At 41.5% G+C, this 16622-nt stretch overlaps 1 protein-coding gene across 1 annotated transcript in view; it reads right to left on the bottom strand.

Annotated features, from left to right (window-relative positions):
• The window catches only part of LOC134792704 (NADPH oxidase 4-like), a 36813-nt gene that overhangs the window by 14065 nt on the left and 6126 nt on the right, over positions 1-16622 (bottom strand). The window contains exons 2-5 of the mRNA XM_063763999.1: positions 5376-5471; positions 4593-4791; positions 2692-2789; positions 152-330 (exon numbers count right to left, since the gene is read on the bottom strand). Coding sequence (XP_063620069.1) covers positions 152-330; positions 2692-2789; positions 4593-4791; positions 5376-5471 — 572 coding nt within the window. The remainder of the gene's footprint in view (positions 1-151; positions 331-2691; positions 2790-4592; positions 4792-5375; positions 5472-16622) is intronic.

Here is a 16622-nt window from a genome sequence, read left to right as displayed (position 1 = left end):
AATGTTGTAATTCTATATAAGTACAACAACAAAACATACGGCAAGTAGAACTGGGGCGTCCTGCGTCCACCAGAAAACATGGTAGAGCCACCAATGTACATAAACAATATGCTGCCAATATTGTAACTCTACACCTGATAAACAAGCTTACCTTAGCGGATGAACTATCAGCAGAGCCATAAATGGCAAGTAGAGCTGGTGCGTATACCAAAACCAGTTGTAGAGGCGCCTTCGTACCACTCGTAGCGACGTCAGACCCATGGAGACGGTAATGGCCAGCATGGCCGCACCAGTTAGGCCTGCTGGGCTCATTAGCAGGAAAAGGGGGTTCTGGAATCACACCAATGGAAATAAGTTTGAAGAATGTAACGAACTATCTTAGGACTATCGTACTATCTCCTTATTTATAGAGTTTGTGACTTCGCTGCCTCAATATTACAGGGTTCTATGTTACATTTTCAAGATAGTTGAAATTCGACTTAATGTCACTATGACAATGTTCAAATTTCAGTTCGATAAAAGTGAAACATAGAACCCTGTAATATTGGGGCAGCGACTTGTGACAGTCCAGTTACGGATAGCTGTACCAAATTTATAACTTTTCAAACGTATAATTCGGCTTGTGTCGATCACGGCTCTATTGAAAGTCCATCGTCGCGAAACAAAATCACGCCACGAAGTATGGTATTACAAATCAGTTGCGAGAGCTAAATATAAATGATTTGTACCTACTAGACTTGTTTTAGTTGATAAAGTCTATACCTAAAACTTCATAAGTTCATAGTTTAACTCTTTTATTGGCTTCTGCAGAAAAAAAGATCTTGTTTTCGTAATACATTTATCTCGATTATAATTACATACTCTACCTATTAGCACAAAACTTAAGGTTTTCCGATCCATCCACCTGGACATAATCACGGGACACGTGACATGGGCATGACGGCTACACAATAGGCATAATAAGGGGTCTTTTGCTTATTCGGGTGTGATTACGCGACCTAATAGGGTCGGTTTATGCATGGACCTAAAGCCCCCTCCAGACTATGCGCGTAAATCGCGGGCGAAGCCGCGAACGCGAGTGTGGAGTCGATTTCGCAGGTCTGCGTTCAGGACTCCACACTCGCGTTCGCGGCTTTGTGCCGCGATTCGCGCACGAGTGTGGAGGAGGCTTAAGAAAGCACTGACTCCGCGCTGAGACAGGGATGCTGGATATGATTTCATAAGGAATTCAACATACGTCACCTATAATAGTTGCATGCGTTTTGCGATACATTGCGTTCGATTGAACTCGTTACGTTAACACGAAAATTTCGCTTACACGGGTTTGATCTCTCTATGTTGACGCTTATTTATCGGGTTTGATCCATTTACCGCTCAGCCCTTGCCCTCGGTGTAACTGTATGCGTATCGCACCTAAATAAAGTAAGGATTCTAAGCACGTAGAATTTCGTACGTTGACCCGCTATTTCCTATCTCTATCGCAGCCACATAATTATACAGCGCAAAATTACAGGACGTTGAAAATGACCGAATGGCTTCGAGAAAAGGTCTTTGTTTTGCTTGACTTGGCGGGATTGCTGTGATGATGCTGTTGGTCAATGCCACTGGGCGAGCAGGACAGCAATAATTATGCGCGAATGCGCGTGCGATAGAGATAGGAAATAGCGGGTCAATGTACGAAATTCTTGATACTTAGCGTCCTTACTTTATAAGAAAATCGGCGCGTTATGAAATCATCGTTTTGTCGTAGCGACGTGGTGTCCGTGTATTCTCAAGTCCATGCTTGAATGTAGTATACTAACGTATTCTAATGATGTGTTAAGCTGTGAGCGCAAAGCTGAATCATGATGGTTCAATTTATCTATTTGAAAGACTGTTTACTTAATCAATCATTCAACGGATCAGTAAACGGGCCGTATTTACGATCGCTAATCTTATGAACAGCTGATTTATCCATTCATGCGTAAGAACTTAATTTAGAATACGCACTTTGAAAACATAGATATAATCACTTATAGTACCTACCTATCTATATGTTACCTCTTCACGCTGAAACCGCTCAACCGATTTTGATGAAATTTGGTATGGGGATAGTATGATAGTTTTTATCAATTATCGTCATCATCCCATGAAGATGAAGTCGCAGGCAGGAGATAATATTCTCCAGTAGTTTAGTATCTTTTGCTATTTAATTACCGGATTCAAATTTTTTGTTACAATTATTCTTTCAAAAAGTAACTATCTACCTATACCTACTCATATCACACAAAAGGGGCGTTCCAGAAAAGGTACGGGTACGTTCACGCTATTTTTTTAACACTTCTGATAAAGCTAAGAAGCCAAATATCGATTTGACATGATAACGTTTGATAATTCAGCTTTAAATTCAACGGTACCTAAGTATAATCCAGATTTCTGCTGGTTATTAATGGAGCTACCATATACGTCACGTCCATGACAAAGTATTCTGCAATGTCCCTTTATTTAACACACTACCAATTATAAACTGAAATAAATGTCATAGTTTATGACATTTATTTCAGTTTACAATTTATATAGTTGTTTCTGCTTGAAATAAAAACAAATTAAAATATTTTCTGAAAATAATTTAATTTGTTCTAATACTTCTAATAGTACACTACCAATTTCTGAAACTGGAAGCAAACCTTAAGTTTAAGGCAAAGCACTAACCTCATTCTTGTAGCTCGCGAAGTTAATTTCCTTCCGTCTCCGGTCGTAGTTCCGCGAGAAGCTCCACAGGTTCGCGAAGTGGGAAATGGAATGTATGACTGAAAGTTTATTTTCAACTTAATGGACAAACAGGAAGTTTTTTGATGCATTGTTGTGTTGTTCAGTAATTGTCCTTCTCCAGAAGCAAAAACAACAAACAATAAGCAACTGCATAGTGTTTAGTAAATATTCCCGGAGGAATAAATCTAACTGAATGGGATATTTTCTACATTAACACAAAATATTATTAAGAAAAAACCGGGCAAGTGCGAGTCGGACTCGCGCACGAAGGGTTCCGTACCATAATGCAAAAAAAAACGAAAAAAAAAAGCAAAAAAAAAACGGTCACCCATCCAAGTACTGACCACTCCCGACGTTGCTTAACTTTGGTCAAAAATCACGTTTGTTGTATGGGAGCCCCATTTAAATCTTTATTTTATTCTGTTTTTAGTATTTGTTGTTATAGCGGCAACAGAAATACATCATCTGTGAAAATTTCAACTGTCTAGCTATCACGGTTCGTGAGATACAGCCTGGTGACAGACAGACGGACGGACGGACGGACGGACGGACGGACGGACAGCGAAGTCTTAGTAATAGGGTCCCGTTTTACCCTTTGGGTACGGAACCCTAAAAAGAAAAGGACTATCACGTTCAACTCAAGATTAACAAAAATGTTAATAAACACTATTTACTGTTCCCAAAATGCTACGTGCAATAAATGAGGCGGCTTTGTAACTAATAACGGGGTGATTTTGGCAATTATTTTACGTCGTTTATTTTTATGAGTGCTGACTTTTTAACCGTAAGTAATCACATTAAAATTGTTCGTTTCTACACAAACATATGTTAATCGTAATCACTCATGTTTTTTTTTTAATTCTTATAGTCACCCGTCACCCCACTTTATAACGACTGAGCAAACTGTCAATTGTGTGTTCTTCACAACAACGGCACATTATTTAGTAGTCACACTGCAGTACCAACTTACTTATATCACGAAATCTATACTTACACCTTCCAACGAAACTTAACAGCAAAACTAGCTCGAAATTCTAAGCAGCTAGGTGCCCACCATTAGCCCCGTCTCAAGAACTTAATGGTGCTCCCAGACCGGGGCCTTTTAGCTCTAAAGTGATTTAGGGCTGTATCGCTTTGTGAAAGCAAGCCGCGTTAACTGCACGCCTACTATGAATTTATGGGACGGTATTGATGCATTCCGGGCAACAGGAATTTTATGTAGGTACATGTGTATAAATCAAGCGCGTTGCATGCATACTTGCCTTATTACACCGTCAATTATGCATATGCACGGATGTCCGATGTAACAGAACGGCTTTGATGTAGCTCGCGCGTATTTATTGATATTTCGGACTTGTTGACATTGATACCATACGTACAATAGTCAAGCTATGTTTCCTCAATATGCGATGAAATAATTGTCCATAATGTTGTGATAATTGACGATGAAACGAGGCGTTTCGGTCACCGCGAATTAAATTAAGACGACGGAAATGCATTCGGATTTTTATTCCTATTCTCAAACCCAGCTAGATTAGAGTCTGTGCGGAAAGAGAATAGTATTGTAGTATTGGGCCCCATACATTCCACGACTCTTCTCTTTCCGCACAGACTCTATCAGCTAGGATCAATTTAGCCGTCACAATTTGCAGCGCCCGAAAAGGTTGATTAGGTTGGAAGATGGAAACGCTCTCTACATTACCGGCCTAGGCCGCAATGCCGCAGATTCTTGATTGAAAAAACGGACGAACGAAAGCAAAGCAGTCAATCGAGGTATTCATTAATTCCTGACCTCTGTAGCAATGTATTAAATAGGTACATATATACATTACGATACTCACCAGCAAACACAACAAGGGTTATCGCAACGGACATGTGAAAACTCTTCGCTTTTTCCAGCCAGAAAAAGAAAAGTCCCGGCCAAAGTTCCGACAAAATTCGATAAAGAACTTGGTTGAGCTTCTTGCACAAGGGAAGTAAAACGAGTGCACAACATATATTTAGAACCGTTGCAGTCCCACGGGAAATACATAGACCGATCTAAAAACAAAGAAGCTGCGGTGAGTATGAAGTAAAGAGTTTCCCCCTGAGGGATAGTGGATAGAGATGTGTTTTAAGGACTTTTTTTATGGACAGGCGATGTACGGCGCATCTTGCGAAGGTAATTCAAACTTGTATATTACTCTTTAGTGTGCGCCTTTTCAAGCTAGCCACAGGGGGTTGGTCTCGGACTATCTAGAACACAAAATGACTAGTGTAATATTTTGCCTATATCCCTTTTAGTCTACATCGCAAACGGTCTAATAGAACACAAAATGACTACAATTATTTAGACCTTTATTTACCTACACTTCGTCGGTTTATCTTTACGTTAGCGATGTCGACGGAGCCCCGCTGCCGCGGGGCTCCTATTTCTGTGCGGTTTGGCCTTCGGCCATTAAAAGATAACTAACGAACCTAACCTACCTATATGTGGTCATTTTGTGTTCTAGACCGTTTGCGATGTAGACTAAAAGAGATATAGGCAAAATATTACATTAGTCATTTGTGTTCTAGAGAGTCCGAGATCAAAGCGTCACAGGCGCTTAGAGCCGCCTGTACATAAACAAGTCTAAGCAACTTACCCCTAATATTTGTCGTAAATAGTAAAACTGGCGACTAGTTTGGTAAAACGTAAAAGTGGTATAAAACACGTAAATGACTAGTGAGATCCATGATATCTGGAACAAACAAAAAGTCCATGTCAGTCGTGTCACCCTGCTATTACTGATCCTAGACGAACCGAACGTTACGTGTCGTGTAGTAATAGAAATAATAGCGAGCAACAGTACACCGGTATAGACGTGCGCGCCGCCGCGGCGCGCCGCCGCCATAAGGAGACAGCGCGCCGCCGCCGCCGCCGGTAGTCTAAAATTCGCGCCGAGACATAACCCGCAAGAGGGTACAAATTTAAAATCAATGGATATAAAGCACGTGCAACGTGCCTACCTTTAGCGTTCCGACTGTTCCGTTTTTTTTAAATTCATTGCTTGATTTATTTTAACCCTTAAATCGATAACGTCACCTATACTGGACATCCCAAGAAAAAAATTCTGCACCACATATAGCATAGCGTTACTTTCCCCTGGTAGCGTACTTACACTACCAGGAAACTACGACTACTACTACTTGAATGATATACTGTGTTATTTTTAAGTAAGTAAGAAAATATTGGAAACCAGTGTGAACATAATCTTTTTGTCATAGTCCTACAGAACGCAGAACTTGCAAGGAAGCATCCGACGGACTGACATTTTCCCTTTATTTCATTTTTTTTATATGACAGTATTAAGCAGCGTTAAAACGTGTAATAGGTTACTAACTGGTCTGTTTTTTACGTGGCAATATGATTTACATAAAACTGTTTTGTGTTTATAGGTAAAAACAAGTGTAAAAGGTGTAATGTCCATTATTTTGCCCGTTGTCGATTAAACGGCACTTTTGCTAAGTCCAATATGTTGGACTAGATTAAAAAAATATATTTTTATGGTTTTTTTTTTCCTGTGGATGTGGTGTATGTTTTCATCAAGAGACAGACCCGATTTCATTTGAGAAATTTATTACGAAAATTTAGATAAAAGTGCATGCATTATTGTAAAAACCATTGCTCAGATGTGACTGCTTCCTAGGATACCCCGCTAAGTTAGATTTAATGTGAAATAAATTACGTCAATGACTGGTAAAATTTTACCACCTACGAGATATGAAGTTATTGCAAAAATATAAAAATAATAGGTTTCACTTACTTACTTAAATTCATTACATAAGTTGACATTATCAGTAAGTGTATTTCTAATTAAAAAATGCAATTATTCTATATTTATTTAAAAAAATATGAACTGGACTAAAAAAACCCTTATACACATACAGTAGGTAGGTACTCTATACTCGGCGTGTCCAAAATACTGGACGTATTCTCATTACGCGGCATATCTTTTTTTTTTACACCGATCATAGCAACGTCCAACATACTTGACATATGTTTTTTTCAACATTATAATTAGTTTTTTTTTTCATGATTTTTTTTCTACAATAAACCAAAAAAACGATGTAACACAGTTTTTTTTGAGATTTTTTCCCTTGTTGATTTAGAGTTAATCTTGGTTTTTCATTATACGTATATTGAAAAGTTGAAAATCCCACGCCGCCGGCGTTACGCCGCCGCCGTGGTTTTTTTCGTGGCGCGCCGCCGCCCGATTTTTTTCTACCGGCGCGCACGTCTACACCGGTAATGACTGTTTTCTTTCCATTAACTATTGTCGCGTTACGTACTCTGCCAATGAGTTGGTAGAGCACGCAACTGAGCAGCTGGAAGGTTGAAGGTTGGAGAAGGGGAGAAGTGATAAAAGTAAGGACTCAGGGGTAGGTAACGTTTATTTTCCAGGTTTGTATGGGTGGGTCAATATGGCACTTCTGAGATTTAGGATCGTCCAGTAACACAGGGTAGCGGTGGTAGCGTAGTAGGTAGACCGATGCTCCGGGATGCGGCGCCTGGAGAAACGCGTTCACGCGTTTAGGCGCGTGGTAACTAGAAGGGCGCGCACAGGCGCGCGGCGTCAAGCAGGGCGCGTACAGGCGCGCGGCGTCAAGGAGGGCGCGCACAGGCGCGCGGCGTCAAGCAGGGCGCGCAGAGGCGCGCGGCGTCAAGGAGGGCGCGCACAGGCACGCGGCGTCAAGGAGGGCGCGCAGAGGCACGCGGCGTCAAGGAGGGCGCGCACAGGCGCGCGGCGTCAAGGAGGGCGCGCACAGGCACGCGGCGTCAAGGAGGGCGCGCACAGGCACGCGGCGTCAAGGAGGGCGCGCACAGGCACGCGGCGTCAAGGAGGGCGCGCACAGGCACGCGGCGTCAAGGAGGGCGCGCACAGGCGCGCGGCGTCAAGGAGGGCGCACACGGGCGCGCAGCGAGGGCCACCAAATCTGGGAGGCTTAACGACTTCAAGGGGCGCACGTTGTTCGTATTTTATAGTTGTGGTATTTATGTTAAGAAGTTACGCCAGGAAGAGGAGGGTTTCTTGAAGGTGCGGGGCCTCACTTGGCCCCGCACGGACCCTTAATTTAGAATCTACTCAGAAGAGAGCTGGCGACAAACTGGAGTCAGAATGTCGGTTGTACCGCTTATATAGGTGAACTTAAGAACTAGAACTACATAATTTGAAATTTAAAATTAGTTGAGTACCAGTTATTATTTGTAACGAAATTTAGAATAACCTTTGCCGAAAATATACAGACTAGCCTTTTTAGTGGTGAAATCCGAACAGTTGAAGAGTGATTGACGGGTTACGTCAATCATCTTGCAAAATGTAAACAATGAAAGAATCCCGGAATTTTCACCATTAAAATTAATGAAATTCTCCTAAGATTACATAAAATAATTGGAAAAACCTAAAGGTATGTATTGAGGTGGCTTAGGGCCGCATTGCATATTGAAAGTCATAGAAATAATAGCCCAAAGTAAGCCAGGCAGAAGTCCCAGTCTCTTCCCATGTATCCCGAGGGTTGATAAGGACTTCGAGAGTCTTATTAACATCTGTAAATTTCAGATATAATTCACGAAGTATCGTAATGTGATCGCAGACATAATAAGCAAGTCAGAATGATCGGACGTGGAAAGCTAATTGCTGGAATTGGAATATAGCACGCAGAAAAAGGAAGGAGGTATCCGAAGGTAATGCTACATTACCCCAAAAACCTCGGAAAAAAAAACTTTGACGTAGTCTTATTAAGGCAAAGTTTTTTTTTTATTTTATTTTTGTTTAGTATTAATTATGAGGGAGCATGCTAAGAGTGTTAAAATTATTAATTAGTTAAGTATTCGTGCAAGGTATGAGATGAAGGTGCTGTGGAACATAGTAAAATAGAGAATTTCCTGCTCAATCATACTTCTCTTTCAATTATCGCACAATTATTCGTCTCTCACATGAGTAAGGGGCTGTGGTTCACTTTCGATGACTCACACTCCTAAGGAAAATCTCCCAATGACCTAAGGCTTTTTTTTAGGGAGTAGTCAACCGCTCCACGAGAAGGATGATAGGGTCTATGTACAAGCTCTAGTCGGTTTAGAGCCGACGAGAGTATAGAATAGGGTTAGAACCTATTAAGAGTTTTAGTAGGGGTAGACCTAACGAGTAAGGGACCATTAGTTGGACCATTAAGGTAGATGTCTTTTTTATTTTTAGAATGGAGAACCACTCTGGAAAAGAAAAGATGCCGTGCGAGACACTACGGTCCAGTCGCAGGCTGAAGCATATTAGATGCCTGGAAAAATGAAATAAGAAGTAAAATTAAGCCTAAGATGAAGTTATGAATATACTAGTTGAAAATAAGTATTAAATTAAAACTAATTATCTTAATAAAAATTACGTTTTGAAGTCCTTAATGTGCCATTTACTTCTGGACCCATTAGAATCTTCAAGTATATAGACAAGAGGTGAGAGTTTTTGTATAACTCTACATTTTATATATCTAGGGGCAAGTTTGGCACTAAAGTAGTTGCCAGCATTGCTGAGGACGTAATTTTTCCTCCAAATTATGTCGCCGACCTCAAATTCTTTAAAAGATTTTCTTAGGTCGTATCTGTTGCTGTTTTTAGAGTGTGCCTTGAATAAGGCGACTTGAACTTTGTCGAAAATTGGGGATAGGAGGGCCAGGTTGTTGGCGTAAATGTCTCTAGGGAGGAACACTATTTCGTCAAGATTTTGACAGTGTGAATAAATAGAACCACAAGGAATAGTTTCGCGACCGAAGACCAGGAATGAAGGCGTGTAGCCAGTTACTAGATTTGTCGAGTTATTCATGGCTGCCTGGATTGTAGGGAGGTGATTGTCCCATGATCTGTGATCTTCACCAACCAGGGATGCCAAGGCGGTAATAATGGTTTTATTATACCTTTCTGTTGGGTTGACCTGCGGACAGTAATGGGGATTAAAGTTTGCGAAAGGTATTTTATATTTATTGATTAAGTTGTGGAACTCACGTGAACGGAATTGAGGTCCGTTGTCCATGATTAGAGTCTGTGGAACTCCAAAAACTAAAAATACGAGGTTTTCTAGGTAATAGATTATTTCTGAAGCTCGAGCACGCTTTAAAGGAAAGATTATGGAGTATTTAGTAAAGTAACAGTTTATAACTAGTATGTATTGATTTCTTTTTCTAGTCATGGGTAACGGGCCTAGAAGGTCAAGGGATATGCATTGGAAGGGTCGTGAGCAAATTTTTGGCTTGCCCATAGGACCATAGGGTGAATGATTCGAGTGTTTGTAGGATAGACATGTTTCACATGTAGATATAAGTTTAGCTACATCTTTAAACATGCCTGTCCAGTAGTAGTGTTGTGAGAGTTTCTTGTATGTCTTGAAGGTTCCCAAGTGAGGTTCTGACGGGAGTCCATGGAATTTTTCCATCAGCGATTTTCTTTCAGCAGGAGGTGGAACTTCTTTCCAAATGAAGTCATCTGATAAAGAGTCTTGATTGTTCATTCGGCGGAGAAGTTTGTTGTTTCTGAAGTTGTAGTTTGGGTAACTGTCGGGATTGTTTTGGCAATCTGAAATAAGTCTATTATATAACTCCTCGTCGTTATTTCTATGTTGATTTTCTTGCACTATAGGTGCTACATGGTAGGGATCTGAGTCTTTGTTATTGGAGCGTGATAGAAAGTCAGGGACGACATTATCCTTACCATGTTTGTGTTTTAAAATGAAGTTGAAGGTTGAAAGTCTGAGGGTCCACCTGGCAAGTCTTCCTGAAGGATTAGATAAATTTAAGAACCATTTGAGGGCAGCATGATCGGTGTATACTGTAAACTGTCGGCCGTTGTCGAGATAGCATCTCCAGTGTTCCAGTGCAGATATGACGGCTAAGGTCTCTCGTTCTGTGGTTGAGTAGTTTTGTTCGTGTTTGTTCAGGGTCTTGCTCATATATGCAATGACAGCTTCTTTGTCTTCGTGTTTTTGTGTCAGAATCGCCCCGATTCCGTAGTTTGAGGCATCACAATGGACGGCGAAGGGTTCTTCAAAATTAGGGCAGGCAAGGACGGGTGTTGTAGCCAAGAGTTCTTTGAGTTTTAAGAAAGCTGTGTTAGCTTCAAGGGTCCAATGGAATTTTGGAGCGTTCTTACCCGTAGCTGCTAGTTTGTTTAGTGGGGCTGCTATAGTGCTAAAGTTGGGTATGAATCTTCTAAACCAGCTGCAGGTGCCATGGAATCTTCTGATTTCTTTCTTCGTAGTTGGTGTAGGGTAGTCTAATATTGCACGAACCTTATCAGGATCAGCTCTTAAGCCTTGTTCATCGACGATGAATCCCAAGTATTTGAGTTCCTTTTTGAAGAATTGACTTTTTTCGAAGTTAATTGTTAGGCCAGCGTAGGTTAGTTTCTCGAGAACTTTAAGTAGAAGGCAGATATGTTCGTCGAAGGTTTTAGATACGATGACGATGTCGTCCAAGTAGCAAAATACCTTGTGTTCGAATTCCGGAGTAAACAGTGTGTCCATAAGTCTTTGTTGTGTCGCAGGAGCATTAGTGAGGCCAAAAGGCATGACCACAAAACGGTACATTCCTCTGCCGGGGACATAGAATGCGGTTTTATCTCTGTCTGGAGGATGCAGTGGAACTTCCCAAAATGCTTTAGCGATGTCGATGCTAGACAGGTATTTAGCTTCTCGCAGGTGGTCCAAGATCTCGTTCATGAAGGGGAGGCTGTAAGCATCACGACGAGTGATAGAGTTCAGTTTCCTACTATCTACACAAAAACGCCACTCACCGTTCTTCTTAGGTGTTATGATTACTGGTGATAGCCAAGGGCTCTCGCAGGGCTCGATTACTTTCCAGGCAAGCATCTTGTCCACTTCGTTGATCAGGGCCTTTTGTTTCTCAGGGGAGAGTCGATAGCAGCGTTGCTTAATTGGTGGGGAGTCACCGGTGTCAATCTTGTGACAAATCAGTTGAGTTCTTCCGAGTTCGCCCTTTTCCTCAAAAGAGATCTGCCGAAAGCGAGTGATTATATCCGTAGCGATGTTTTTCTGTTCAGTACTTAAAGCTTCAAAGGTAAAAATTTTTCCTTGCTCAAGTGTAATAGTATTGCAATGTAGATTGCTGAGAAAGTTAGGTTTTAGTATATCAGGTATAAGATTAAAAGCTTTCCAGAAGTCTACACCGAGAATTATAGAGGGATGTATTTCTGGGAATACGTGAGCTCTTATGGCGTGTGTTTTATTGTTGAAGGTCATGAGTAAGTCCATATGACCATGTGAATGTAGTTTTTTTTTGTTTGCTATAGAAACTGAAGCTGGGCACGACTTAGATAGAGGGTAACCCATTTTTAGAAGGCCGAAATGGGAGTTATTGCCCAGAATGGTCAATGAACTGCCACTGTCTAGTAAGCCAGAGAAGGGAATGTTATCTACAGTGAATGTCAAGAATGGTCTGTCACCATCTTGTTCTTCTTCGTAGAGAACCGAAGAAATTTTATAGACAGTAAAGAAGTTACGCAGATAGGACAGCCAGTCTTTCCAATCACTTGCATCAAAGTAATTGGCTTTATCTAAGTCGTGCTGGGTTCGTTTTTTGAAGGGGGTTTATTTGTGGGATTGCATTTAGGGCAATCAGGGGTCTTGTGACCCTTTAGGCCACATTTGAAGCAAATAGGATAGTGGGGTTGTTTACAAGTGCTAAGGGAATGTCCATTGCTACGACATCGGACACAGAAAAGATTAGAAGTAAATTTGTTATGAATGGTATTTACTTGTTTTGGAAAGTTATACCTGCTAGGTCTTGCATCTAGGTTGAATGTAGGTCTAGAATTAAAGTTAGAGGAGGATTTAGAACTTGATGGGGTAGCCATGTAGTTGAATTCCGAAGCCAGTTGGTCTACAGCTGGTTTGGGTTCTTTGAAGTTACGGTCTCTGTTCAAAATGTGTTCATAATTTTGGCATGCCGCTAGGAGGTCATCAATAGAGTTGATTTTGTTGAGTGCAACAAAGACTGAGTAAGAAGGACGTATATTTCTAAGGAGAATTGCCAGTTGTTCAGATTCTGGCAGTTGTTTATTAAGGCGAGAGAACATGCCATGCATAATGGAAATGTAGATAACGATCGCTTCGTTTTCGCCTTGAGTTCTAGCGTGAATAGCGGTTAGAAGTTTATGATCGTAGTCCGTATTTCCGAAATCTCTAACTAGTAAGTTAGAAATATCGTCCCAGGAAAGGTCTGGTTTACGGATTTTTTGGAAGCGTATCCAATGAAGGGCTTTATCGGTGAAGATTTCGAAGACTAGCTCGGCTAGACGTTGTTTTTTAAGGTTACGAGAGGTGCTGAATTCCTCTATCTTCTGGAGGAAGGATTTGGGGCAGGAATTACCATTATAGGCAAGTTTTCTAAGTTCAGAGATTGTATTCGGGGGGGAGACAATTTGGAAGGTTTGTTGGTTGAGAGGGGGGTTTAGTTGATGGGAGTCAGGGGAAGTTAAGGGGATAGCCATTGATGATGTCGAGGTCTGGGGTTCGGTAGGGTGTGGGGAAATCTGAGGGGTAGATTCTGCAGATTCAAATAGTAGGCTTTCATATCTATTCTCTAAGGATTTAAACTTTTCAAAGAAACTATTAAGATTATCTACGAAAGGAGAGTCATGATCTAGATCAATGCGCTGAAGTCTATGATATAAATGATTAATAAACGATTCTAACCTTTTAGTTGCGTATAGTGAAGGCTTGGCTTGGAGTAACTCAATTTTCGTTTGCACGAAGTTAAGACAGGTCTCGATCTGATCAAATTCTTCTTCGGGAGGAATAATGGAATGAAGTACCTCCGATGCAGGTTGGGCTTGTCCTAGGACCTCTGCCTGCTTTTTTAAGGTAGCTAAGTTATCCTTGGGTTCTTCCAGTCTAATACGAACCTCATATTCTAATTCTGCTTTGTTTAAATTAGCGTATTTGATAGGACGTGCCATATTGACTAATAGAGTAAGAGAAAATTTAGTTTAAGAAAATTAGGCCGAAAGATTAAAAATTTATAGACGCGGATGGTGTCTTTAATTTGGAATTTTGTGAGAGCTCAAGACCTGGAAGATATTTACCGTTGGGCGCCAAAACTGTCGCGTTACGTGCTCAGCCAGTGGGATTGGTAGAGCACGCAACTGAGCAGCTGGAAGGTTGAAGGTTGGAGAAGGGGAGAAGTGATAAAAGTAAGGACTCAGGGGTAGGTAACGTTTATTTTCCAGGTTTGTATGGGTGGGTCAATATGGCACTTCTGAGATTTAGGATCGTCCAGTAACACAGGGTAGCGGTGGTAGCGTAGTAGGTAGACCGATGCTCCGGGATGCGGCGCCTGGAGAAACGCGTTCACGCGTTTAGGCGCGTGGTAACTAGAAGGGCGCGCACAGGCGCGCGGCGTCAAGCAGGGCGCGTACAGGCGCGCGGCGTCAAGGAGGGCGCGCACAGGCGCGCGGCGTCAAGCAGGGCGCGCAGAGGCGCGCGGCGTCAAGGAGGGCGCGCACAGGCACGCGGCGTCAAGGAGGGCGCGCAGAGGCACGCGGCGTCAAGGAGGGCGCGCACAGGCGCGCGGCGTCAAGGAGGGTACGCACGGGCACGCGGCGTCAAGGAGGGCGCGCACAGGCACGCGGCGTCAAGGAGGGCGCGCACAGGCACGCGGCGTCAAGGAGGGCGCGCACAGGCACGCGGCGTCAAGGAGGGCGCGCACAGGCGCGCGGCGTCAAGGAGGGCGCACACGGGCGCGCAGCGAGGGCCACCAAATCTGGGAGGCTTAACGACTTCAAGGGGCGCACGTTGTTCGTATTTTATAGTTGTGGTATTTATGTTAAGAAGTTACGCCAGGAAGAGGAGGGTTTCTTGAAGGTGCGGGGCCTCACTTGGCCCCGCACGGACCCTTAATTTAGAATCTACTCAGAAGAGAGCTGGCGACAAACTGGAGTCAGAATGTCGGTTGTACCGCTTATATAGGTGAACTTAAGAACTAGAATTACATAATTTGAAATTTAAAATTAGTTGAGTACCAGTTATTATTTGTAACGAAATTTAGAATAACCTTTGCCGAAAATATACAGACTAGCCTTTTTAGTGGTGAAATCCGAACAGTTGAAGAGTGATTGACGGGTTACGTCAATCATCTTGCAAAATGTAAACAATGAAAGAATCCCGGAATTTTCACCATTAAAATTAATGAAATTCTCCTAAGATTACATAAAATAATTGGAAAAACCTAAAGGTATGTATTGAGGTGGCTTAGGGCCGCATTGCATATTGAAAGTCATAGAAATAATAGCCCAAAGTAAGCCAGGCAGAAGTCCCAGTCTCTTCCCATGTATCCCGAGGGTTGATAAGGACTTCGAGAGTCTTATTAACATCTGTAAATTTCAGATATAATTCACGAAGTATCGTAATGTGATCGCAGACATAATAAGCAAGTCAGAATGATCGGACGTGGAAAGCTAATTGCTGGAATTGGAATATAGCACGCAGAAAAAGGAAGGAGGTATCCGAAGGTAATGCTACACTATGCATGTCAATCTGTGCTGTTTTCAGAGACGTAAATTTAACAGCAATGTAACACCAATTAAATTGAAATATCTATGTCGCGCTCACACGTATCCAATGCATTTTTTGTTATAATTTTAGTACGTCAAATGTATATTCGAGGATAAGACCCTAAATAAGAAGATACATATTATTGTAGCAACTTTCCGGAGCAAAGGTGAGGACACGTAGAGTAAAATTAGGTAGGTATTAGGTACCTAAGGTACTTATATATGCAGTATATAGATTTGAGATGAATAAATAGCTGGATATTTAAATTTTTTGCCTCGGGGCTATTAGGAACAAAGATAATTTAAAATGTTACCGTCGAAATATTTTACCCCCCCAATACTTGGAACAAACATCAAATCAATTGAATAGGAATAAGCATACCTATTATTAGGCAGAGGCAATCCCATAGATTTCACGAGACGAAACCGAATACCCATTACATTCCCCGCTTGTAATCCGAATTCAAATTATGCACAATCGCACATCGCACATTTGGTAATTTAGTGAATAGCTGCACTGTTCGGTTGGTAGTTTAGCAACTATAACCTAAGTATAGGTAGTAACTATAATTTAAAGTTACATTAATTACGTGCTATAAGACGCATTAATGTACTGTGTAGTGTACGTAAGCGTGAAATTAACCACTAATAATAAATATACATACAACGATTTATTCATCGATGCTTAAGCCATTCTATCCTCAAACAAAGCAGCTTCTATCCCTTTTAACTTCATCTATGAATAGGCCAAGTGACTAAATCAAAGAGCATAAAATATATTAAGGTGAGGTTGGCCGAAACCAATATTTCATATTTTCAGTTAAATTTTTCTATGGAGTGTACATTATGTAAGCGTTTTTAACCATATCGTGGAAGCAGTCCCTTAATTGTTTCTGTACCTAACTGTGAAATAGAAGTTTGATCTTAATAAGTAACCCTTGGTTTAATAAAGACAATACAATTCATATACCTATATATATACCATATAGCAATCTCACTAGTTCAAGTTCCGAATATACCTACTACGGATACAGAAATTTTCGCTCTATATGAAATTAAGGAAATCGAATCGAAAATTTAACTCGGGCGCTGCCCACCTCCCTTTAATAGCGACGTCTTGAAATATAAGCTGGCGTATACAAGTATAACAGCGTACTTCAGACAGACACTATTCAGGCTGTGCGTTACTACATTCTCTATGCACCGCCTTTGAAAGCAGCTCCATTGAACAACTAAATAGAGCCGATGCGAGTCGATGACAGCGGATCTGGAGTGTTCTCGCATTAATTAATAGCTGGGA

The sequence above is a fragment of the Cydia splendana genome, chromosome 8 (assembly GCF_910591565.1).
Source record: "Cydia splendana chromosome 8, ilCydSple1.2, whole genome shotgun sequence".
In the NCBI taxonomy this organism is placed as follows: Eukaryota; Metazoa; Arthropoda; class Insecta; order Lepidoptera; family Tortricidae; genus Cydia; species Cydia splendana.
Note: the sequence above shows the minus strand (reverse complement) of the source record. Positions and strands in the feature narration are given on the sequence as shown.